Raw genomic sequence first — 26,714 nt, forward strand, 5'->3', positions numbered from 1 at the left:
AATTTCTTAATAGAGATCTAATAGGTCTTTATATACTATAAATATTAGTAATATAATATACCTTATAATTAATATAATTATAATAAAACGAAAGATTTAGGTAATAATTAATAGTAAAGTATAAGAAAATTTTATCTCGTTAAATCTTATTAATAAATTATAATTATCTTAAATACCTAAAGATAAGCCTTATTAACTTATAATTATAAAAGAAATCGCGGTAAAGTATAGCTAAAAAGTAATTAATATAAAAGTAACGTAGCTTTTTATTAATATATAAGGTATAAAACATTAAGTTACATTAAATATTATAGTAATTTTAAAATATAATATTATATTAAGAATACCTTAATTATAAGTAAGTAATTTATGAGTTAATTAAAGAATTAATTAACTTTAATAGAATTTACTAGAATATAGTTATAAAGCTAAGAGTAGCTTATAAAAAGTATTTTATTTAAACTATAATAAGCCTCTAGAAATATATGTAATTACTAAAGAGTTAAAAGCTAAGATAACGGAGATTTCTAAGAAATACTTAAAGTATAATAAGCTATTTAATAGAGAGTTAAAAATAAAACTATTAGAGTATTTACGCTAAGACTATAAGATTAAACTTTAGCTTAATATTAAATTAACGTTTAATAAGATTTATTCTTAGAACCTTAAGTAAGATAAGGCGCTTAAAAAGTATTTAAAGAATATATTATAAAAGGGATATATAAGACTATTAAAGTCCCTAATAAAATACTTAATTCTATAAGTATTAAAGAAGAATAAAAAACTATAATTATACATTAATTATTAATACTTAAATAAGATTACAATTAAGAATTAATACTTATTACCGCTTATAATAGAAATTAAAGATAAAGTTAAAAAAGTTAAATAGTTTACTATACTTAACTTAAAAGAAGCTTATAACCTTATATAAATAAAAGAAGGCTATAAGTAAATAATAGCATTTTAAACTAGTAAAGAATACTATAAATATCTAATAATACCTTTTAAGCTTATTAATATACTAATAACCTTTTAAAGAATAATTAATATAATCTTATAAAAATAACTAAAAGTATTTATAGTTATATACCTTAATAATATTCTTATTTATTTAAATACCCTTAAGAAACACAAATAATATATATATAAGGTACTATAAACTCTATAAGATAATAAACTCTTAATTAAAGCCTTAAAATATTAATTCTACTAGAATATTATACACTTTTTAAGGTATATACTTATATATAAAAAAATATAAATAAGCTTAAATAAGATTAAAACTATTAAGAAATAGCTTATATTAAAGAATTTAAAAGAAGTTAAAGAATTTATAATATTTATAAACTTTTACTATAAGTTCTTAAGTAAATATAAAGATATTTTATAATCTCTTATAAACCTAATAAAAAAAGAAGTTAGCTTTTAATAAAATAAACTAAAAGCTATAGTATTTTAAAAGATAAAAGATTTAATTACGTTAAAACTTATATTAAAAGCACTTAATTAAAATAAACCTTATAAGCTTAAAATAAATACCTTAAACTTTATATTAAGCGAATAGCTTAAATAATAAGATAATTAAGAAAGATTATATCTAGTTATATTCTTCTTAAAGAAACTCTATAAACCTAAACTTAATTATAAGATTTATAATAAAGAACTTATAGCTATTATTAAGTGCTTTAAAGAATAAAGATATTATCTTATAAGAGTAAAGTATTGAATTAAAGTTTATACTAATTATAAGAATCTTATATTATTCTTAACTATAAAGAATTTAAATAAATAATAGATTAAATAATATAAAACCCTTATAAATTATAACTTTAAGATTATATATTATAAAGAATTTAAAAATAAAAGAGTAAACGCGCTTAATTAAAGAGAGAACTTAAAATTAAATAAGTAAGTAATATACTCTTATTACGTGCTATTAAAAATAGAAACCTTATACTAGGTACCTAAGAAATTAATATAATATAATAAGTTAAGTTAAATAAAATATAAATATATTAAATTATATTATATATTAATAATAATAGCTATTTAAATAATTAAAAAATAAAAACGCATTTATTTAAGAAAGGTAAAACCTTCTTATATAATAAATGGTAGTATATTTCTAGTATACTTTAAGAATAGCTTATTAAGAAAATATATAAGCACCTATTACACGAATATTAAGGTAGAAAGAAAACAATTAATAGGCTAAAAAGATTATATAACTTTTTAAAAAGTAGAAAAATAATATAAGAAGTTATTAAGAAATATAATACGTGTAATAAAGTAAAATTAATGTAATACGTATTATATAAAGAATTATAACTAATATTACCACCTAAAAGAGTATAATAAACTATTATAATAGACTTTATTATTAAACTATTAAAGTTAAAAGAACCTATAATAAGAGTAGCTTATAATAGCATTTTAGTTATTATAAATAAACTTATAAAATACGCCTATTATATTTTATATAAGAAATTAAGTAATACTAAGAACTTAATATATATATTCTTTAAAATAGTTATTATATAATATAAATTACTAATAAAGCTTATATTAAATCGTAATAAATTATTTACCTTAAACTTTTAAAAATACCTTATAAAAACTATAAAGATTAAATAAAGCTTATTAATAGTATTTTACCTATAATTAAATAGGCAAATAAAAATCTTAAATTAAATACTTAAATAATATTTACGAAGCTATATTAACTACTAATAGAATAATTAGGTAAAATAGCTATTACTAGTATAATAGGCTTATAATAGCTTTAAGATTAATAATATAAAGATATTATTATTTAAGGTAAATTACGAATTTAACTCTATTATTAAGACACATATAATATAAAACGTAAATGTATTAGTAGCTATAGCGTATATAATAACTATAATAGAAATATAAAAACACTTATAATAGAAATAAATATTTTTATAAAATTAAATAAAGTATTACACGAATAAAAAAAGATTACTAGCGCTAATTCTAGAGAAGAGATATAAAGTATACCTTATTCGTAAAAATATTAAAATAAAATAACCTAATAATAAACTTAACTAAAAGAAGATTAAATTATTTCTTATTAAACGAAAAATCTTAAATATTAACTATAAACTATTATTATTAAATAAAATAAGAATTTATCTTATATTTTATATATTACTACTAGAGAAAGCATTAAATAAATCTATAATTACTATAAATATTATAACGGAAAATACTAATAAATATAAAGTTAAATAAATACTTTAAGTATAAAAAGATACTAAGAATTATTATTATCTCGTTAAATAAAAGGGATACTTAAACTTTAAAAACACCTAAAAATTAGCTAAGAATCTTATAAACTACTTAACGTTACTTAAATAGTTCTATTAAAGAATAAAAACTTATTAAAAATAAAGAAACCTAAGTCTACTAAAAACTTAAGTGTTTAATTAAGTATATTAAACTTTAACTTTAAACGCTCTTAGGCCTTTAACTTATTTAAACTCTTTATACTATAAGTAATTATCTTTATAGCCTTTTATTATAAAAATTTCTCCTAATAATAAATTCTTTATAAATAAGCTATCGCTTACTTTAAATTCTTTTTAGTTAAAGTATATTCTTTATTAAGATAATCCTTTTTATAAAGAATACGATTATAAGCATTTAAAAACGTTTTACTTAAATTACAGCTAATATAACCACGTAAAGTATATTTATTACACTTATCTTTCCCTTTAATAATAATATACTCTTAATTGTTTTTTTAATACGAATCGTAAAAAGATATAATAAAGCTAAAGGCAGATATAAACTTAAAAAGACGTTTATAATTAATCTTTTAGTTAAGGCGAGATTATTATTTTAAAATATAATTAAAAGATATTATAAAAAGAATAATAAAGAAAGAAGAAGAGAAGAGAGAGAAAGAAAGAGAATACTTATTAAATAAAACGAAATAGCCTTAAAAATAAGACTAATAAGAGAGAAGTATTATATTATAAACTAAGGGTACTTAAAGTAATTAGTTAAAGGTATAAGCTACTAGTAATAGATAAGAATAGGGCCTAATAGGATTATAAATTACATAATAAAATTAAATAGAATTAGTTTAATTTAACTTAATAGATTAAAGGGGATTAACTTAATTTAATATAAGGGATTAAATAGGCTTTACTTAATCTAGAATTATAATAAAGAGGTAAACGAGTACTTAAGAAAAAGGTATTCCTATAATTAGGTAATTTAAATCTCTATTAATTAATTTAAGTAATAGTTTTACTATTAAGAGTTATACTCTTAATAGCCTTATTATAATATTACTTAAAAGCTACTTTATAGCATTTAACTTAACTTACTTTCTAAGAAATAAACCTACTATGCCTTAGAACCTAAGCTACCGTTACATTTATATACACCTTTATAGTCGCGCCCGCTTTTAAAAAAATCAATTAGTATTTAAACCAAGGCTGTGACGTAGAACTCGAGTATTATTTTAGGGAAAAGTCCTTAAAAAGAGAATTAATATTAACTTATAATACAAATTCAAATATATATTACTTGTTAAGTTATATTCTAAAATTCAGCTTTTAATTTAATTTTCTTTATTTTATTTTTTATAACTTAATAACTTATACGTTTATATTTAACTTTATAGTATAAGTTACTAGTAAAAATTATAATCTACTTTATATAATTAATAACGAAAGTTTTTTACAATAGCTTTTATTAATATATGCTATAATAAGTTATCAATTTAAGTAATATATAATAAGAATAGACCTAGGATATAAACCGATTAGATAGAGAAATAAGAGAGAACTTTATTCTCAAGTATTCTATAAATATAATCTCTTAATATTATACCTAATACTAAGAGTTTTAACCTCAACAGGTGTTTACTTCTCAGTGCTCAGTGCTCACTGCTCAGTGCTCACGTAGGCAGCGGTAGGTAGGCTCTAGTAACTTTAATACTATTATTTATATTATAAATTTATAACTTAATTATTCATAGTGTTTTTTTAAATTATAATTGTATCACCAGTTTTTATTAATATTTTTTCAAGAAACCCCTTATTACTAGAATAATATGTATGAAATTGTATACTGGGGCGTGGCAGGTTAGGGTGTGGGCCCGAAATCAGGGTGGGGCGGGAACACGAATACAACGTTGTATAATGCATGCGAAGAAAGCTTACCCCTCGCGGCCGGTGGTTTTCCCATCAACTGGTTTTATCAGCTTGGTAGGAACAACTCGATTGCTGGCCCTCTATATGTCGGCCTCCTTTGGTTCGATGAATGAAATACTAGACCGTTAATTGATCAAAACCTGGTGCAGACGGTTAAAGTAGAGACCAGTGCTAGATCAAAGGCCCGCCCGTTTACTATGGAACAGAGGGATCATTGATTATAGCGGCCTGGCGTCTATCGGCCATGACTTCAATTGCCGACTCGTGTATCCTCTGCCTTCTGGTATCTTACCAGTACACCTTATTAACGGACTTGTAAAGTTGAGAGTACCCTCCTCAAATAGTCATCGTCATCATTGCCTAGCTTCTTGTCACACGGTCAAAGCTCAATAACCTCACCGCCCAACAAGGGGCATCGCCGATACAGGACCTGGAGGTTACACAGACTAGACACATGACCCGCTGGGAGCCTGAGGCACAGCTGTTCTTTTCTTGTATCCCTTTGAATGTGCGCAGGTGCCTGTCATGTATCTACTCCGCTTTTCTGCGATACTCGACAAGTACATCTCTTGTGAGGGTTAGCTTCTTGTGTGACGGACCACGGTAACTAACATATATAAAACTAAGAATACTTTTTTTTATCACATAAATTCTGAGGTAACTTAAGTACCTTTTAATTTAATATCTCTAATTGGTTAGCATCCTTGGTCGTTACAAAAATGGCCCCTGCGCGCATTCAAAGGGATGTATCCCTTTGAATGTTATAAGGGGCCAGCGAGGTCCCTTACGAGGATAATATCCAATGAGAATTAAGCGTTACGAGAGTACACATATACTCACGTATTCGTTATAATAATTCAGCCGAAGGCTGACTCTACATTAATCCATAAGTTTTCCGAATAATGAGGGTTTGGTGCAGGCTTGACAAATAAGTTTCTATTGGTCCAAATTTTGTATGGGAAATCGCGAAAGAAGGCTGGATTGGTTGGTGGCTCTAGAAAAGTGGGTAAAGGACAGCCACCGTCTGTCGGTGCTTCTTTGTTTACTTCTCTGTTTACAATCGTTTACAATCGTTTACAATCGTTTACAATCGCTAAATTTGCCCAGCGATCTGTTCGTTTGCTTGGCCAGCAGCCTTTCTTCCATTATTGAAACAGATGTACCGCATGGTTGGGTATGGATTATGATTCTAGGGGTAATATTAGTCCTAGATCTGAATTGGCAGTCCATTGCCCGTCTTGCGACCGAACAAAATCACCAAGTAATTTCGTTAGCAGGAGGAAATCTGCCAATCCAACTACAACCTGTCTGGAATGCCGGGACCACCGCAATTCCGAGGTAACTGACACCATTGATATACTATATATGCCTCCCTAACCTGATCAAGCGTGCCAGGTCCAAAGGTGCCGTCCTTGCATTGAGAAAGCTGGCTGTCCGTCCTACCTCAGCTGAGAGATCTGCCCCGAAAAGAACCGACAGAGACGCTGGCCTATCGCCTCCTAACCAGAGATCTGGAACCCAACCTACATCGCCAGAGAAGCTACGGCAACAACATACAGCTAGGAGTTTGTTCGGAGAGCCAGGCAGCCAGCCGCAGATAGTGCTGGGGACGCCGATCCCACCAACCCAAGCGAGCTCGCGGCTCTTCCGGGCTCTAGCTCCCTCACCGCCTGTGCCGCCCTCGACCGATCCTGTCGCCTCACATTCTGATCCATCTACTGTCCGAAGCAGCACGACTGGTGTGGACTACTCTTACCTGGCTGTTAGGTTCCACAAGGGCGGGAAGGACTCGCAAGATGATGCCTCCAAGGCCGGCGCCAGGGCCAAGCAGGCCACTATTCGGCGCGACCATCGTTCACGACGCCGTGCAGGGGAGGCTGTGTCACTAACTCCCACAATCTCTCAACTCGGCGTCTTTGAAGGTTCTGATGGTCCTGGAGAAGGTATCCTTGTGCTGTGGTCCCGGCAGTTTGTTCAAGCTAACCACGGAACGTAGCTGGGAGTCAAGATCGACTACAGGCAAATGAGCTCCCAGATGGGGATGGAATGACCAAGGAAGCGGATGACAGGGGACAGTTCTCTGAATCTGATGTTGACGTCGAGGACTATTTCAACTTGCTGCTTTCACCTGCTCGACCACGGAAGTACCTCGAACACCTAGGGGTAGAGTCTGATTCCGATCTAGGGGACGAAGACGGGAACGATAATAGCAATGCCTTGGACGAAAGCCCTCTTCGCTATTGCTCGCGGCAGCCTTCCAGAAAGTCAGGGCCTCGTCGCCGTGCTCGCCGTGGTCCTGCCCCTGGTACAGGAGGGCGGCCAAAAAAATCTCAAAGGCAAACTCGATCGTCGGGGCCGCCACGACGGTACCGGAGTCCAGTGATGATTCCACCTGAAGAATCGGCCGTATTTCACGCACAAGATCCGGTGTGGAATGGGGACCTGGACGCTTGCGCCTTGACCTGTCGTGATAAAGCAATCCTCCGTGAGTTCTGGACAAAGCTGGACAATGACCAAATGCAATTTTGTGGTCGATGTCAAGAGCGTTGGTTCCAGATGAAGATCGATTCTGATGGCATTTGTGCGCGTTGCTGTCGAAAGGATGATAAACGCGGCCCTGAAGAGCCGTACTTCTTCTCTGTGGACAACCAGTTGGATTTTGGCTCCGTACCGACTCAATTGCCTCAGCTTACACCTACTGAAGAGTCTTTAATAGGCCGTGTTCACGTCCACGTGAATATTATGCTTGTGCGGGGCCAGCAGTACAAATATCGGGGACATGTTGTTCACTTTCTCCGCGAGGTTGGCTTGGTGTACAACCAACTCCCGCTTTTGCCGCGGGAGTTGAACACTGTATTACTCCGTCCTTCCAATACGTCGTCCCATGCAAACCTTAGCCGGCAATTCACCCGCCAGTTCCGTGTACGCCGCCAGCCAGTTGCCATATGGCTTAACTACCTCCGGCGCCATCATCCTGGCTATCGATGCATCGTCATCGACGAAGAGCGGCTGAGTCAATTGCCTCAAGATGGCAATGTCCTGGACGACATCCCCCAGAGCCAGGTGGAGGCTGCCGAAGTTGGACCCGAGGAAGATGAGGAGGCAGAACCGGACCTGGAGGACGAGGCTGCGGTGCCGGACCTTTTGGCCAAGGACACGGAGCTCGATGCTCTGCGGTCTATTCTTGCCGGAGAACCAGAAGCTGAACCAAGGCTTTCCACAAGCTTCCAGGAGCAGGTGCAGCACGAGCTGCAGCTTCCGAATATACGGCGCACACCCATTAATGAGTTCAATCGCTCTCATGCCCTACTCTCCTTAGCTTTTCCCTGCCTCTTTCCTGACGGGAGAGCCGACTTTGTTGAGCCTCGGCTACGGTCAATCGACTACAAGGACTACATCGAGCACGCGATGCGCTGGCATGACGGGCGTTTTGCACGCCACCCGACCTTCCGCTTCGTCGCCTTCAATACTCTGATGCGGTCACAGGCCCGTGCACGGTCCAAATTCTTCGTGAAGCAACACGATGGTAGTCATGAACCGCTCACACGGGAGCAGCTTGTTCAGGCACTGGAGCACAGCGAGGACCCTGAGGCGCAGGTGCTAATCAACTCAATCACAAGACATGCGGTACCTATTCGCGGCACGCGCCCCTTCTGGAACAGGAAGAGGCAGGACCTCGAGGCCTATGCCTACAACCTTGGATGTCCTGGTGCATTCATCACATTCAGCCCGGCAGATTTACACTGGCGGAGTCTCTACCAGCACATGCCCCGATATGATGAATGGCTGGCTGCGTCCGAGTCCGAGAGGATGGGTCTCTCGCGCCAACTTTTGCGTCAGAATCCTCACATTGCTGCTTTCCATTTCTACCGCCGATACTGTTTCTTTCGAGATATCGTGTTAAGCAAGAAGTTCAACATTACGGATTACTGGGATCGGTATGAATGGCAAGGGCGTGGCAGTCCGCACAACCATGGCCTGTACTGGATGGAGAATTGCCCAAGAGTCGACATGGTGGATGAAGCCGCTCGTGATGTTTTTGCACGCACGTGGGGATTCCACATCACTGCCATTAATCCTGAGCCGACTAGGACTATGCCCCAGGGTGAGGGTAACCCCCTGAGCGTAGATCCACTGAGTACAGAACTGACATTCCTGCGTCTCTCACAAATCGTCAACCGCTGCCAGCGCCACAGATGCAATACCACATACTGCTTACGCGTAAGGAAGAGAACCGTTGATCTGGCGAGGGATATGGAAGGCGCTGCTGCAGATATCGAGGCGGCCAATGCGGCCAATCCAGAGCGGGAGTGTCGTTTTGACTTTCCTCGTGCCTTGCGGGAGCTGGCCGCAGTGATCAGGAAGGAAGGCAAGTCGTACTATGTCTTCGAGGCGGCGCGGAATGACAACCTCATGAATCACTTCAATCCCGCCATTATACTAGGCTGGCTAGCCAATATCGACATATCTCCTTGCACCAGCCTACAGGCGGTTATTACGTACGCTGCCAAGTATTGCAGCAAATCTGAGAAGAAGACTGAGCCTTACTGTAAGCTTGCAGACCAGGTTTTGCCGCACACGGCACACCTTCAGCCGCTATTATCCTTCTCCTCTCGCCTGATGAATAAGCTGATTGCCGAGAGAGATTACTCGGCGCAGGAGATTTCCCATCTTCTCCTTAACATTCCTCTGCAGGAAGGCACGCGGATGGTGGTCTCTGTCGACTGCCGTCCTTTGGAGCAACATGCACGTTCGTATCGCGTGGATGAAGATGTCAACGAGACCGTCGGCAGCTACAGGAGGTATCTCGAGAGAAATGACCAGCACGAGGATGCAACTTACCTCGAGTACCTGCAATCGTATAATCTCAAGACGTGGAGGAGACTCGCTGCCAACGCGAAGAAGAGAGTCCTGTCTTACTTTCCTCGATACAGGTCCGTGGAGGCATCTCCCCAGTTTGGTGACTTCTGCCGTGTTAAATTGATGATGGCTCATCCGCATCGCTCTCCAGAGGAGTTGCTCACCGTGGGCGGGCAGCGGTTCGATTCCTTCGCGGCTGCGTACAGGTTTTGCAGAGAGCAGCACCGTGACACCCATGCGGACGATCATTATGGGGAGCCAGATACAAATGAATTGAGGGCTGAGGACGACGAATTTGAGCTTGAGGTCCATGAAGAGCCCATTGTGGATGAAGACTGGCATGAACTCGCCCGCATGCTTCCCGACCGCCCGCTGGAGGAAGAGGATATCGACATGCTCGGCCGCCGAGACATCGACATCAATTATGATTGGACCCCTCACGTTGGACGGTATACTGATGACGGTATTCTCAAGGGCGACTACTGGAAGCAACGCAAGGCGGCAAACCGCCTTGACCTTGATGTGGATCATCAGCCCTTGGAAGCTCGAGATTCCCTAAACCGGGATCAGCGCTTAGTATACGATACCGTGATGGACCACTTCCTGAATCAGGAACCCTCTCAGTTGCTGCTCCATGTGGATGGTGGAGGTGGTACCGGGAAGTCATACCTCATTAATTTGCTCTCCGCGCACCTCCAAGCCGCTGCTGCCGGGAGAGGGACACCTGTTTGGCGTGCCGCGCCCACTGGCGTCGCGGGAAATCAGATATCGGGCACTACTTTGCACTCCCTGTTACACCTTCCAATCAACAAGGACTTCAAGCCCCTCTCGCCCACTGACATGGCCCAGCTCCAGAAGAAGCTGAAGGACATCAACTACCTGATCATCGATGAGAAGAGCATGCTGGGACTGCGACAGCTTTCTTGGATCGATGACCGCCTGCGCGAGGCGTTCCCGAGTAGGAATGAGGAGTTCTTTGGTAGTCTTAACATCCTTCTGGTTGGCGACTTCTTCCAGCTTCCACCCGTGCTACAGAAGCCGCTCTATTACGATAAAGAGGTGCAGGGAGTGGAGATCAAAGGCAGGAACGCATATAGACGCTTCGATAAATCAGTCTTCTTGAAGGTTGTCCAACGGCAACGGGGCGACGATCAGAAGGCGTTTCGCACAGCTCTCGAGGAATTGCGGCTCCTCCAACTGTCAGTCGAGTCCTGGAAACTCCTTTCCGGTCGAGTACAGGCGAAGCTAGATGATCTGGAGGTCGCCAGGTTCGCCAACGCCTTGCGAGTATACGCCACGAAAGATAGGGTGAACGAATATAACCACTACCACCTCGACCGCCTCGGCCGGCCAGTCATTCAGGTCAAGGCTAAGAATGTCGGCCTTGGCGCGGCTGCGGCGCCTGATGACAAGGCGGGCAACCTTGCGAAGCAGATCCCTATATGCATTGGCGCCCGTCTGATGCTGACATCTAACCTTTGGCAGCCAGTTGGTCTCTGCAACGGCGCTCGCGGTACCGTTTACGATATCGGCTGGGCACCGGGGGCTGACCCAGTCCAAGACCCTCCCTGTGTTATCATGATGGAGTTTGACAAGTACAGTGGACCTGTGTTCCTGACCACCGCTGATGGCAGAAAGATTGTCCCGATTCTCCCAGTAGACAGGGACTTCCTCATCGGAAGCACTCTCTGCACTCGCACGCAGTTTCCCCTGATCGTATGCTACGCCATTACGGTTCACAAGTCGCAGAGCATCACTGAAGATGTCATCGTGACAGATCTCTCCTGTCGGGACTTTCAGACTGGTTTAAGCTACGTAGCTGTCTCTCGCGTAAAAACGCTCCAGGGCTTGATGCTGGATGCGCCCTTTGATCGTGGTCACCTGTTTTACGAGTCTCCACCAGAGGGTATGAAGATGAAGATGAGGGATGAGCGGCATAGAAGACGACAGGTCCTTACACGGAATCCATATAGGTCAGACCACGGCTCTGCATAACTAGATAGCTAGCTAAATGTAATGGCTTAATAGTTGCTTGGCCCAAGGACTCCCAGCCTTCGGATGATCGTACCCCTTGCACCCACAGCTCTAACGTGCAAGGGGTGGCGTAGTATTTTAAAAGTACTCTTAATCGTCCCTGGTACATTACTTGGTAATATTTTATTAGGCCTAGTACAAGTAGAAATACTCGACAAGGGTATTCTGGAGTAGATACAAAGGCGGCACTTCCTCTTGGAAAACAAGGACCTTTGACATCCAACAAGATTATCAATGAATAGAGTCATTCCACTCCAAGCCCTTGATATCAAGCCCTTGTCACACTTCTGTCCTCATTCATCAGTATTGGAAGGGTTTACCAAACACTGCTGCTGCTGGTAACTGTGCTCTGCTCGATATACACGCCAACATGTTCATTCGTTGGTCGGCCGGGCTTGTTACGGCTCTGGCTGCGAAAAAAATCCACGGCAGCGTTATACCACATACACACCAAAACAGATGACGATTCTGGCCTGTGAGCGTCGTTTGTCAGCCTTTCTTTAGAATTTTCGTCGTTTGTAGACTATGCCGGTACGGGTCAAGGTCCGCTGCCGCCCCAATTAACAAACTCTCAGGGAACTTGAGCACACCAAATACGTTTTCCTACAATTTACCGAGTAATCTCGCCAATCTAGTGGGCAGCAAGCCCTACGTGCGAGTTGGGGACATTACACAAGACTATGCATTATACAATGCATCTCTCAAAGAAGCCATCAACGGAGCATATGATCCAAACAAGTCCAAGGACTACCCCACAACTGTATACATCGGGGACTCGTTTTTCAAATCATAGAATACATGGCCGGGCGTCAGGTTTTCCCACGGGTTTAACCTCGCAAAAGGAGCTGTCAGTGTAGAAGGCTGGGAGACGCTCGAGCGCACAGCAGCATTGGCTTGCAAAGCCTTGAGCAATGAAAATCATGACGTGTGGGAGTATGGAAATGAGCCGAATCACTTCCCGACTTCTTCTCAGGGACCTTCCCGTCCCACGGGTTGGAGTGCGAAGGACTTTGCTAATGAGTGGCTCAACGGAATGCTGAGATCAAGAAGCAGATACGAAAGCATTGCCCAAAACTTGCGGATTTCGGGTTTATGGCACCGTCATACGACGATCACGTGAGTAGCCTGAATGCTACCCAGGTTTGGGGCTGTGGCCTTGACAAGTATGGCAGTAAGAAGTGATATTCCGTTCACAAGTAAGTGGTGCAACACCCATCATCGGTGGTCAACGCATTCAGGAAGCTGACAGGATGTCATCTAGCTACATTGATGGAGCAACCTCCCCCGGTACGACTTTGCAAGGAACATTGATGAACCGCAGCCGCACCATTCGAGATGTAGATGAGCAGGTTGTGGAATACAAGCGAATCATGTACACAAAGAATGGCCATGCGCCTCTTATTTTTGGGGGAAAAAACCTCGCTATACTTCCAGGGACGTGGACTATCCAACTCGTTTGGCGCAGCTCTATGGGCCGTGGAACTTAAATCTGTATTTTGCGTCTGCTGGATTCAAACGCGTGCATATGCACCAAGGCACAGACTATCGCGTGAGTACTTTTCCCTATTGTTCCTGATGACACAAAACTTGCTCTACGACGGAGTGCTAAATCATACTCGCCGTCAACAGGACCAGGCATTCCAGCCAACTGACACCAACAAGACATCAAAGGGCACCAAGGCACCTTATTACGGCAGCATCGGTGTGGCAGCCGCCCTTGGAGATCTCACAGCATTCTCTGTCAGCGTTTCCTCCATACCGATGTCATCTGACCAGGAAGCAGCGTATGCAATCTTCGAACGCGGAAACCTACAGCGCCTAACGGTCATCAACATGCACGAATACAACACGACGAAAGACGGGGCCGGCACGGAGCCATTGCCGAACCCTCCAAGGAGAATGAGCAGGGCCTTTTCGTTTGCGGTGCGAAACCTAACGCAGGACGTGTCGATTCGTGTACAGCGACATATGGCAAACGGCAGTGACGCTATTACTGGAGTGACATTTGATGGTGGAGTTACAACTGGGAGTTGGACAATGGGAAACCTGTTAGACTTCATAACGTTACGACCGGGGAAACAGTGAAATCCAAACAAGGAGTCGTTGCTGTCGTGGTCCCTGATTCGTCTGCGGCGTTGCTTCATGTACAGTAGGATGGTCATAGTGGTGGTTTGAAAAGAGTATGGATGGAGACGGAGCTTTGAAATCAAGATCGAGTCGAATAATTCTGGTACTTTTCTTTGGAAGTGAGAGGGTCATACTCCTTGTGTACTGTAAGACTAAGCAGAGTACATGTCCAAGTCAATTGCAGAAACAAGGTGGACACTACAACAAAGGCACGTCTAATACACATGTCCTCCGAGGTTCCGCATTGTAACGCGGCCGGCAACTCTCCCAGCAACATGGAAACTCAGGCAAACACAAAGGCGAAAAACGGGCAACAAGGACAATCATGATTGGAAGTAGTTGCCGCTGCAGGTCGTAGTGCCTCCTACCAGCGACATCGCAACACAGTCAGTCATCGCCAAGCAAGGCGTGAGACGTTGGTTGTCCCTAGTCACGATTGGTTGCCTCAACTGGTTAGCTTACCTGGGTAACCAACCAACTAACTAGTAGTTATGCCCCAGCAGTGACCCGGGTTTCTCCGCCGCCTCACCTTGCCCACGGTTGCATGCCAGTTGACAACAGAAACATGGGAATCTGGGGAACCAACGCCCTCCGGCCGACGTCCGGCCCGCCCCCATTGGAAAGCTCGGACGTTCACGGGCCATGCCGACTCTGTGCCGGTGTTGGATGGAATTTCTCCGCCTTTTGTGAGTTGTTTTTAAAATCCTGACGACTGCCATGTTCTACAGCAACTTGGAGAAGCGAACTGCAAATCACCGTAACAAAGAAACATTTGCGTCGCTTCTTCCTCCTCTGTATCATGGAGCACTCCCCGCCGGCGGCGTCGTCATTCGGGCGGCGCCTTGCACAACCGGAAATGACACAGATGACTTCTCAAACATGGTCGTCCAGAGGCACACGACAGCACCAGGAACAACCACAGCAATCACAGAAAGAGCACACCGAAGACGAGGTTGAAGATGAACCCTGCACCAATATCCAAGTCCGCCGGGCCATTCGCACCATGAACGCGGCCTTCGACTGGACCGGCCCGGATGACCCTGACAACCCACGCAACTTCCCATTGTCCATCCGCCTCTTCAGCACCGTCGCCGTCACGGGCCTCGCAACCGTTGCCACGGTCGCTGGATCCATGTATGCGCCGGCCCAAGACGACGTCGCATCTAAATTCAACTGTAGTCACGAATTGGCCGTTGTCCCGCTGTCCATGTACAACCTCGGCCTGGCATTTGGCCCGCTAGTCGGCGCTCCGTTGTCTGAGACGTACGGCCGGAAGGCGGTGTTTCTCGTGACCGGTCCCATCTTTGCTGCCTTCATGGTCGGATCAGGATTCAGCACGTCCTTGACCAGTCTCATCGCTTGCCGCTTCTTTGCAGGCATGTTCTCCTCGTCGCTCATTAACAATGCACCGGCCACTATTCTAGACTCCGCATCTGGAAAGCTACGAGGCGTAAGTCTGAGTGTATACTACACCATGCCGTCCTTTGGAGCTGCATTGGGTCCGTTTGTGGGCGGGTTTATCGTCCAGGATGGCGGGTGGCAATGGACGCAGTGGACAGCTGTGTTCATGGTTGTTGGCTTTTATATCCCCGTGTGTTTTACGCCAGAGACGTACAAGAGGGTGATTTTGAGAAGACGTGCGATCCGCCTTGGGCTGGATACCTCTTCGCAGAGGACGTCGCCTGGTCGAGCCTTCCGGTACTTTGCCACGGTGCTGATCCAGCGGCCGCTGCATATGCTGTTCACGGAACCCATTGTAACGCTGATTAGTCTGTACAACGGCTTCCTGTACGGATTGCTGTACACATTCGTTATTGCTGTGCCTTGGATCTTCCGAGAGTACTACGGGTTCGACAAAACGGGTGAATCACTGTCGTACTTGGGTTTGATGGTTGGCACGCTCGTTGCTTCGGCGCCCCTGGTTCTCATTGATCTGAAATACTACCAGAAGCGCTTGGCTCAATGGCGAGAGAGCCATCCTCCGGACGACGACGGCGTGGAGGAACCCTTGCCTTCGGAGCACCGGCTCACCGGCGCAATGATTGGCAGTCTCCTCTTACCGACCGGCTTGTTCATATCAGCGTGGACGGCTCAGTACAAGGTCCATTGGATAGTGCCCATCGTCTTCCAGAGCTGTGTGATGCTGAGCTCCCTGCTGATTTATGCCAGCGCCACCATGTTTATGCTCGATGCCTACGGCCCCATGTACGCGGCGTCGGCTTCCGGTGCCATGATGATGAGTCGATATCTTCTCAGTACTGCATTCCCATTGTTTGCTTTGCAAATGTACAAGGTCCTCGGCGTGGGGTGGGCAACAAGCTTGCTGGGGTTTGTCACGGTAGCTATGGCTCCAATTCCGTGGTGTTTCTGGGTGTTTGGTGAGCGAATTAGAAGACGCAGCAAATATGAGACGAGCATATAGAGAAGACGTTGCTGCCGATATTTAGAATTGTAGAAGGTCTTGTGTAGTTGTACGATACCCATGATGAATAGAGAATCTCCTGCTGATTGTTGCTTGTGGCGCATCATGTTTGCGTGCGTCCGGTTGGTGTGAAGTCGAGTTGACATGCATGTGCAGTCAAGATGGAAGTCGGTGATCGGCTTCAATGTTGCTCGCTGGCCGGTCGTCGGCAAACTACGCCGCAGTGGGCACGCACCCACGCTGTACACGCCAAAGCTCCAGGCTGAAAATGGCCTAGATATCAGTTTGATGCCAGCTTGAGGCATGTGCACACCAGGACCAGACAGACCCAGTTGACGTCTCTGCCAATCTCTGTGACGCCACGCCGCGCGATGGGGCCATGAGAAAAGTCTGGTACCAAGGTACTTGACAGATCGCGACATGACAGTTGGAGCATCGACAATTCCGTACTCCGTACCCCGATTCCCATTCCCTTCGAATCGCTTCTTCCACTCCTCCCCTCCCCCCTTCCCTCCCGCCCTCGTGGTTATAATTGCGGTAGCGTGGCCTGCTCTCCGTTCTAATTTTGGCTGCTGCTACCTCGTGTTTCTTCTTCCTTTCTTCCTTTCGTAATTCGTCGCCCCCCGTCTTGGGTCTGATTGGGTCACGAAATCCTCTCCTTCACCCCTCCTCCCCGGTTCGTCCGAGCTTGCGGTGCATCGACGTCGTCGATATCTTCATCATGCCGCCGCTGATCGACAGCCCTCAGATCAAGCAGGCCGAGCTGCTGCGCCCGCTACCCTTTCACTTCCACGCCTACGTCTGGCCCTTTGCCATCATCTGGCCCATCTTCCTGCGATACTACCTGACTCCTGATCTGTACGAGAAATACATTGGTGCGCCGGAATGGACTTTCGTTTGGTGTGGCACCATCATCACTCTACAGTCGCTTGTCTGGCTTAGCACACACTGGAGTGTTGCCTTGGAGGCTCGCTTCAAGGCTACCAGGGTCGACGCTGTTGAAGACGCCCAGCTAATCAAGGTTCTGCCCATTGCCAACGCAGGCTCTGGCGAGATTTGCAAACTTGTTCGCGACAAGGCATGTCAATTTTTCTCGTTGCCTACTCCTTCTCAAGCTTAAGCATATCAATCTCCTCTTGGCAACTATCTAACGTCTATCGTGATAGGTTGGTGGCAAGCTCATCACCTCGTTCCTGTTTCAGAAGCGCCGTTTCCTCTACAACCCCGAAACAAAGTCCTTCTCTACGCTCCAATATGACATCGACTCCGAGCCCAAGCCAACCATCGGTCACTTCCAGTCCTTCAGGGGTCTTGAGAAGCAGTCTGAACTCACCCGGGTCGAACAGCACTACGGTACCAACACTTTCGACATTCCCGTTCCCACCTTTACCGAGCTCTTCAAGGAGCACGCCGTTGCTCCATTCTTCGTTTTCCAGATCTTCTGCGTCGGTCTTTGGTTGCTCGATGAATATTGGTACTATTCACTCTTCACGCTGTTCATGCTTGTGGCTTTCGAAAGCACCGTCGTTTGGCAGCGTCAGCGCACTCTCAACGAGTTCCGTGGTATGAGCATTAAACCCTATGACATCTGGGTGTTCCGTCTTGGGAAATGGACCGAGATTCAGACAGACGCTCTTTTGCCCGGCGACCTCGTCTCAGTCGACCGAACCAAAGAAGACAGTGGTGTGGCTTGTGACATGCTGTTGGTTGAGGGAACAGCCATCGTCAACGAGGCTATGCTTTCTGGAGAAAGCACGCCTCTCCTCAAGGACTCTATCCAGCTGCGTCCGTCTGACGCTGTGCTGGACCCTGAAGGACTAGACAAGAACGCCTTCCTTTGGGGTGGCACCAAGGTCCTTCAAGTTACACACGGCAACCCTGAGCAAGAGAAGCCAAAACTATCGTCTCACGTTCCAACACCTCCTAACAACGGCGCCATGGCTATTGTTACCAAGACTGGATTCGAGACCTCTCAGGGCAGTCTTGTTCGCACCATGATTTACTCCACCGAACGCGTTTCAGCCAATAACTTTGAGGCCCTTCTATTCATCTTGTTCCTCCTAATCTTCGCAATCGCCGCCTCTTGGTATGTTTGGGATGAGGGTGTCCGCAAAGACCGCAAACGATCCAAACTTCTGCTCGACTGCATTTTGATTGTCACCAGTGTCGTTCCCCCGGAATTGCCCATGGAGCTCAGTCTTGCCGTCAATACTAGTCTGGCCGCACTTTCCAAGTTGGCTATTTTCTGTACCGAGCCCTTCCGAATTCCTTATGGTGGCCGTATTGACGTTGCTTGCTTCGACAAGACTGGTACCCTCACCGGCGAAGATCTGGTTGTCGAAGGTATTGCTGGACTTGGCCTGGCCGACTCAAATATTGTTGATACAAAGGAAGCCGATGGAGCTCACTCCACCATGGTGCGTGTGACCGAGGCCAGTATTGAGACTCAACTCGTCCTCGCCACTGCCCATGCTCTTGTTAAGCTTGATGAGGGTGATGTTGTTGGTGATCCCATGGAGAAAGCTACCCTGACGTCTCTTGGCTGGGGTCTTGGTCGTAACGACATCTTGGCTAGCAAGAACAAGAATAGTGGTGCCCAGGGAACCGTACAGATCAAGCGCCGCTTCCAGTTCTCCTCCGCTCTAAAACGTCAGAGCTCGGTCGCCATGGTAAATGGGGTCTCCAAGACTGGCAAGAAGGTGAAGGGCACTTTTGTTGGTGTCAAGGGTGCTCCCGAGACTATCATGAAAATGCTGGTGAATGTGCCCACCGACTACGAGGAGACCTATAAGTACTTCACCCGCAAAGGATCTCGCGTTCTGGCTTTGGCATATAAACAGCTCACTGTCGATTCTGAGCTCGGTTCCGGCAAGATCAACGACTTAAAGCGTGAAAAAGTAGAGGCTGATCTCACTTTTGCCGGCTTTTTAGTATTACACTGCCCATTGAAGGAGGACGCCAAGGGGGCCGTCCAGATGCTTAATGAGAGTAGCCACCGCGTCGTCATGATTACGGGAGATAACCCCTTGACTGCCGTCCATGTTGCTCGCGAGGTCGAAATCGTTGATCGAGACGTCTTGATTCTGGATGCACCTGAGGACAATGTTGACGGAAAGAAGTTGGTCTGGAAGAGCGTTGATGACAAAATTAGCATTCCTGTGGATGCAACTAAGCCCATTGACGCTGAAATTCTCAAGACAAAGGATCTTTGCGTTACTGGATATGCCTTGGCTCAGTTCAAGGACGAAGCCGGCTGGAACTCGTTGCTCCGCCATACTTGGGTTTATGCCCGAGTCTCCCCTAAGCAGAAGGAAGACATTCTCCTTGGGCTCAAAGACATGGGCTACTACACTCTCATGGCTGGTGATGGCACCAACGATGTCGGTGCTCTCAAACAGGCACACATTGGCGTTGCCCTCCTCAACGGTACCAAGGAGGACTTGACTCGCATTGCTGAACACTCGAGAAACACCAAAATGAAGGAAGTCTACCAGAAGCAGTGTGATTTAATGAAGCGATTCAACCAGCCCGCACCCCCTGTTCCTCTCATGATTGCCCACCTATATCCTCCTGGCCCCAGCAACCCCAACTACATGAAGGCGGCTGAGCGTGAGGCTAAGAATAAGAATATGACAATCGAAGACTACATCAAGGTACAGGGTCATCCTACCGAGACTATTGTCTCGCCTGGGGCACAAAGCTTGGCAAATGCCCAAGGTGCTCGACAGGCCGAAGTTCAGAAGAAGGCCGCTGGATTCGCCGACAAGCTTGCATCTGGCATGCTTGAAGCAGAGATGGGTGATGACGAACCACCCACACTTAAGCTTGGTGATGCATCTGTCGCTGCTCCTTTCACTTCTAAGCTCAGAGACGTCATTGCCATTCCCAACATCATCCGCCAAGGCCGGTGCACTCTCGTTGCCACCATTCAGATGTACAAGATTCTCGCCCTCAACTGCCTGATTAGCGCCTACTCCCTCTCCGTCCTGTACCTGGAGGGGATCAAATTTGGTGATACTCAGTACACAATCAGTGGCATGCTCATGTCTGTCTGCTTCCTCAGCATTTCCCGCGCCAAGGTTGTCGAGGGTCTAAGCAAGGAAAGACCTCAGCCCAACATCTTCAACATTTACATCATTGGTTCCATCCTCGGACAATTCGCCATCCACATCGTAACTCTCATCTACGTTGCCCGACTATGCGAGAAGATTGAGCCGTAAGTTTTCTCACTCCCCCCACTTTACATAATAACTGTTCAACAAAATTGACAAACGTACAGACGCTCCGGCGTTGTCGATCTCGAGGCAGAATTTGAGCCATCCCTGCTCAACTCCGCCATCTACCTCCTCCAGCTTATCCAGCAAGTGTCCACTTTTGCAATCAATTACCAGGGCCGCCCCTTCCGAGAATCCCTCTCCGAGAACAAAGCCATGTTCTACGGCATCCTCGGCGTATCCGGTCTCGCCTTCGTCTGCGCCCTGGAACTGATGCCCGAAATTAATGAGCAAATGAAACTCGTCAAGTTTACTGAAGAATTCAAGATCAAAATGGCCGTCGTCATGGCGCTCGATTACGTCCTTTGCTTCATCATTGAGAAGGGCCTCAAGGCCGGGTTCAGCGACTACCACGCTCGTGATATCGCTGAGCGTCGGCCCGAGCAGCTCGAGCGCGAGAATGCCCGTAAGAAGATTGAGGCGGAGAAGAAGGCGGCTGACGAGGAGGCCAAGAGGATGGAGAAGGTGGCTGAGTTCGAGAGACAAGTTGCGGAGAGGAGGAGGAAGTTGGAGGAGTGGCGAGCGGGGCGTCGTGCTCAGTAGCATTGACAAAAGTGTTGTTGAATTTAGTGTGTACACTTTGTATTACTGTCACTGGGAATTCTAGAAGGAATTTATACAAGAGAGGCGTATGAATAGATCCGGGGGGGGTTGGGCTGGACTAGGTGTGCTATCATGATGTGGAGTAGGGAAATCATGTAACATATTCAACGACACTATAGACTTTGGTAGATGACGATTGAAAATTTCGTCAAACCACCCACCTCTGCTCTTTTACGTCCGATTAACATGTCATCTGAACTTCACAACGAGCTTTTGACAGGTATTTTACTATGGTACAAGGACTCAATTAAATATTCTATAGCAGTCGCAAAACATGCAAAAATATTGTCCCATTTTTTGCCAATCCTCGCATCAGACAGACATTAATAGCAAGTCACGCTCTCATGATACCCCCTTTTCATCACTTTTGTACATTGTCACACCTCCCAATCCAGCCCACTCGTCCGTTTTGGCATACAATGGGAAATTGGCGACTTTCCCGTTACATGCCATCAAGACCCGGCAGAGGTGGAAGGGCAGACATGTAGCTCATGGGCTGCATTTAATTTCCAGGGTTCTGAGCGACGAAAGCGACACCCTTCTCAATGTTCTTCTTGAGGTCGCGCAGGCAAGCCTCGAGAAGCTTCTCCTCAGCGGCGTCGATCTTGCCAACGGGCAAGATCTGCTTGACACCGTCGGGGCCCAGCTCGACCTTGCTGGAGAAGAAGTCAATGCCCTGGTCCTTGTAGAGGGGTGAGTCGACGAAAGTGGGCTCAATGACACCCTTCTCGCCAGCAGCAGCACGGAGAAGAGAGTCGGCCATGCGAGCACCAGCCATGGCCATGGAGAGGGTGGCAGACCCAGCGCCATCCTTGGCCTTGACGACCTCGTCACCACCGAATTGGACACGCTTAACGAGCTCAGCGTTGGAGCTCAGCTCGGGGTGGTTGCTCTGGCTGAAGAGAGGGACGATGGTGACACCGGAGTGGCCGCCAACGACGGTGATGTTCTCGTCCTTGGGGTCAGTTCCCTTGATCTCAGAGACGAAGCGGCTGGCACGGACAACATCCAGAGTGGTGACACCGAAAAGGGTCTTGGGGTTGTAGACACCACGGGCCTTGAAGACCTCGGCGCAGATAGGAACGGTCGAGTTGACGGGGTTCGCAATGACGAGGAGCTTGGCATTGGGAGCAGACTCAGCAACGGCCTTGGCGAGGTCGCGGACAATGGAGGCGTTGGTGTTGAAGAGATCGTCACGGGTCATGCCGGGCTTACGGGGGACACCAGCGGGGATGAGGACGATGTCGGAGCCCTTGACGCACTCAGCGAGGCCAGCAGCAGTGGGCTCATAACCCTTGACGGTAGACTTGGTGTTGATATGGGAAAGGTCAGCAGCGACACCTGTCAAGCAGTCACGTTAGCTAGACCAGTCATCTTCCCACAACTGCCGGAAAGACCGGAGATGGGTCGCAATTGGAAATTGACGCATGGAGCTCGCAATTTGCTTGCGAGCTGCCTCATCCAGGACAAAGGTTCAACACATACCGGGTCCGCCGCGGATATCGTACAGGGCAAGCTCAGTGACCTTGGAGTTCTGCTTGAGGAGAAGAGAAAGAGGCTGGCCAATGCCACCAGCAGCACCAAGGACGGCAACCTTGGAGAGCTATTGCCGAAATGCATGTTAGCCGACGACGAAGGTTGTCATCGCGGCAAGGGCCGGTCAATTGGGGGCGAAGACTCACGTTGCGGGCAGAGGCAGAGAAAGCCCTGCGCTGGATTCTGGAAGCCAACATAGTGAATTGAATTAGCTATCAATGGGAGGTTGTGTAGATGCAAAAGAGAGGCAATGGGGATGGAAGTGGTCAAGGTGGTTTTCGTTGTGAGGGCGACGGGGGGGGAAAAATAGGTCGGGAGGTGAGGAAAAGTGGCCATCGGAGCCATGGGGACAGGAACAAGGGTGCGCCTGGTCCCAATCGGGTATAGCTCGGGGCTTTCCGGGTGAAAAGCGATCATGTGTCAAGTGGAAAGCTTGTGCGAGGATGATCAAGTGCAATTGGAGCGCTGGATCCGGAGTTGTATGCGGCAAATTAGTTAATTCTCAGAGGTTTTAGATGAGGCGATAGGTGACTTGCTGAGAGAATGGATTGTGGTTGAGCGAGGAAAAGGGGCGTGCGTGGATGTACACGTAGAAGCAACGTTCCGTGGGTGTGACATCACACTGATCTTGATTTTGTGAGCCCGCATATAGAATCCGACTAAGTAGCCGGAGCTCATTGGTATACATTAAGAACACAACTTGGAGATGCATGGAGCCTACTGGTGCATTTTAGTCGTACGTATCAACACTCCAGGCACCAGACAGTTCTAGCAGTCGCTCATCAAAAGCCCATTCCACTTCCATGCAAACTCTACTTTCGGTACTAGAAACTACGGGTTGGATAATTAAGATTGCAAATGAGAAACGCTCACATGTGTTCTGAAAAGAATAATAATGAAATAACATCGAGAATGGTGCTGCCATCTCACAGTGGGCAATAGTAAAGCATTTCAAGAGCCAAATCAAGTCGGTCTGACTCACAGCCCTAGGGTAGGCAACTCATCAGACATCCACAACTCCAAGCTGCCCCTCGATTGAGCTAGCTCACAAACAAATGTCCAAAGTTCTGGAATTGAACTCGACACTCACCAAAACGCAGCGACTATCCAACGCCATTGCTGCAATGTCTCTCTCGCAGCTCTCGCAGCTGCTTCCTCTTCCCGAGGAAGAACTTCAACAGGTTTTGCAATATGCCTCGACGCTTTCCAAGGCAGAGGCCGCCACGCACTTCAACAACTTGCTAGGAGACTCACCCCTCGCAGTGGATTTTATTGCATCATTCAACTCACATAGAAAAGACCCCTCTGGAGTGCGGGCGCCATCATTAGCAACAGAAAATTCAGCTTTCAACTCAGAGTTACCTGATGCCGTGCCCAAAGCAAAGCGTTTCCAAAAGAAGAAGCCTGCGATACACGTACCAGAAGCCAGAAGGGTTGACGAGTATGCCGGACCAGCAAGCAAGGCGTACAAGAAGGACCTAGGCTCTGAATACATACCGCAACGTGCCAGTGCACCGAGCAGCCATCACGCATCTAGATCAGCTACACCACCCGCCCAAGCTCAACCCAAACAACATGCCTCTTCAGCAGGGTATCTGATATCAGATGGGCCCCCAAGGGCCAAGGCCAAGTCAAACCCGGGATCCAGGGCGTCGACACCGAAGCCAACATCAGGAAACACGACCAAGGTATCAATAGCAGGTGGGACACCAATGGCAGGACAATCTACTGCCCTTGCGGATCTAGATGCGGCCATTCGAGCTCTGGAAATCACGACAAATCCTACTCTTGAGAATGGGAAACGAAAGGCTTGCAACTGTGTGGCGACTCGACACCCCCTTCAGGGCGCAGCACCAAATTGCTTGTCTTGCGGCAAGGTGATCTGTATGAAGGAAGGACTAGGACCATGCACATTCTGTGGTTCACCGTTGCTGAGCCTAGACGAGGTTCAGGCGATGGTGAGAGAACTCAAGGATGAACGCGGAAGGGAAAAAATGGCAGTCAATGCATCAGCTCATAGACGAGCCGAGGTATCGAAAAAACCGGCGCCATTCACGCAGGCGCGTGACGACTCGGCTTCCGGCACTGATAGTTCACTATCCGAAGCAGCCGCCAAGGCTCGACAACACCGCGACAAGCTACTCAATTTCCAAGCGCAAAATGCCCAGCGAACAACAGTTCGGGATGAAGCTGCGGATTTCGACGTCACGGGAGCAATGAATGGCACTGGTAGCATGTGGTCTAGCCCGGAAGAGCGAGCCAAGGAGTTGAAACGCCAACAAAAGCTATTGAGAGAAATGGAATGGAACGCCCAACCAGATTATAACAAACGTCGGCAAGTCATCAGCATTGACCTTGTCGGAGGAAGAGTAGTACGGAAGATGGCTGCGGTTGAGAGACCAGTAATCCCGGATGAAGAGGTTGATAGCGAGCGTGATGAAGGGGTATTGGGAGAGACATCTGGGAATACTGGGGGGCCACATCGTACAAATGGAGGAGCCTTTAGCGGAAACCCGTTGTTGGGCTCACTTATGAGACCTGTTTTTGAGGCGAAGGGCAAGGACAAGGACTTCGGGGCAGCCAGGAGCCGAGAAGAGCGTAAGAAGAGATGGCGAAGGGTACAAGACGATCTTGATGACAACGAAGACGTTATTCTAGATGGTGGCGCATATGGTTACAAGGACGGAGGGGACGAGCCAGCTTGTGGTTAGCGGTCCAATGGATAGATGGAGCCACGTTTTACATACATATATGGTAAATACGAAGGATGCCAATTTGTCAAGTTAGTGGGCTGGCAAGTGGAACTACAGCCACCGAAGACGAGCTCAAGTGCGTCTTGATGTTGTTGATGATTTCGGACCTCGGTGAGAAACTAAGTGTTGTGCACCGTCTTCCTAGCCAGAGCCACCCATGCTCTCCCCGCGTAGGCTGCGTGACCTCGAGACACGTGATCACGCGTTTCTTGATGAATTTGAGCTGGTCTGAGCGCCCAGCCGACCGCCTGTCCTGAAGGATGTATATTAGCTAGGTACCTAGCAGCCAAAGGATCATACGGTCATCTTTCCGTGCGTGGCCACAGTATTTGTGCAATGCCATCAATTGGATTTTCATGTTCCCCTAAAGGTCGGTGCAGAGTGGAAGCCTGTGGACATGGGAATTGGCCTGCATGGCTAATGGGTTGCAAGGACTCCGTAAAGTCCATTACCGTCCTGGTACAGAATCACGCAGATGCGGCGGGAAATACAACAAGGGTTGCAGTGCAAAATCTTCTGCAGCACACACCCATGTTTAATTGTCCCGATGGATCAATTCATATTATCTGGCCCGTGGATGTCACGTCTAAAGGACTCGGAAGAACGCACCAAACATAAACTTTCAAGGTTCGCCAATTACTCGCGTGGAGGCGTGCCTGTGGATTTTTTTATTTGGGGCAACTAACCTTTCCCAGCCATCTGGCTTTTTATAATTTTTCTTGTCGCTGTTCCAATGTGTGCTTCCCTAACACGCCATCCGCGAATGGCTACGGAGTACCAGACACTATATGTAGGTATCTCAAATGCACGCAAAAGCCGAGTTTTCACGCTCAAAAGCCGTCTGGTCCCTGTAACTTGGTGCCATCTGATCAATGCTTGGATTGATGGTACAAGCCGTCTTCAGTGGGTCTGG

The 26,714-nt window shown here is 45.7% G+C and overlaps 5 protein-coding genes across 5 annotated transcripts; 4 read left to right on the forward strand and 1 right to left on the reverse strand.

The window, feature by feature from the left end:
* Positions 1–13,611: 13,611 nt before the first annotated feature.
* On the forward strand, positions 13,612–14,171 carry J3458_004445 (uncharacterized protein; the record flags this gene model as incomplete). The annotated part of the gene is made up of 2 exons (XM_066118223.1): positions 13,612–13,635; positions 13,716–14,171. The coding sequence occupies 2 exons, from the start codon at positions 13,612–13,614 to the stop codon at positions 14,169–14,171; spliced, it is 480 nt and encodes a 159-aa protein (XP_065976823.1).
* An 841-nt stretch (positions 14,172–15,012) lies between these two features.
* On the forward strand, positions 15,013–16,635 carry J3458_004446 (uncharacterized protein; the record flags this gene model as incomplete). The annotated part of the gene is made up of 1 exon (XM_007809351.2): positions 15,013–16,635. The coding sequence occupies one exon, from the start codon at positions 15,013–15,015 to the stop codon at positions 16,633–16,635; it is 1,623 nt and encodes a 540-aa protein (XP_007807542.2).
* Positions 16,636–17,097: 462 nt separating this feature from the next.
* On the forward strand, positions 17,098–23,312 carry SPF1_1 (putative cation-transporting ATPase 1). Its single transcript, XM_066118224.1, has 3 exons — positions 17,098–17,713; positions 17,802–20,851; positions 20,915–23,312. The coding sequence occupies exons 1-3, from the start codon at positions 17,357–17,359 to the stop codon at positions 21,450–21,452; spliced, it is 3,945 nt and encodes a 1,314-aa protein (XP_065976824.1). The 5' UTR covers positions 17,098–17,356; the 3' UTR covers positions 21,453–23,312.
* On the reverse strand, positions 20,915–23,331 carry MDH1_1 (Malate dehydrogenase, cytoplasmic). The gene is made up of 3 exons (XM_007809349.2): positions 23,195–23,331; positions 22,998–23,115; positions 20,915–22,853 (listed from the first exon to the last, which is right to left on the reverse strand). The coding sequence occupies exons 1-3, from the start codon at positions 23,243–23,245 to the stop codon at positions 22,015–22,017; spliced, it is 1,008 nt and encodes a 335-aa protein (XP_007807540.2). The 5' UTR covers positions 23,246–23,331; the 3' UTR covers positions 20,915–22,014.
* Positions 23,332–24,115: 784 nt separating this feature from the next.
* Positions 24,116–25,816, forward strand: J3458_004449 (uncharacterized protein). The gene has a single exon (XM_007809348.2). It carries the CDS (start codon positions 24,173–24,175, stop codon positions 25,757–25,759), a length of 1,587 nt encoding a protein of 528 aa, XP_007807539.2. The 5' UTR covers positions 24,116–24,172; the 3' UTR covers positions 25,760–25,816.
* Positions 25,817–26,714: the final 898 nt, after the last annotated feature.

The sequence above is a fragment of the Metarhizium acridum genome (assembly GCF_019434415.1).
Source record: "Metarhizium acridum strain ARSEF 324 chromosome Unknown scaffold_29, whole genome shotgun sequence".
Lineage (NCBI taxonomy): Eukaryota > Fungi > Ascomycota > Sordariomycetes > Hypocreales > Clavicipitaceae > Metarhizium > Metarhizium acridum.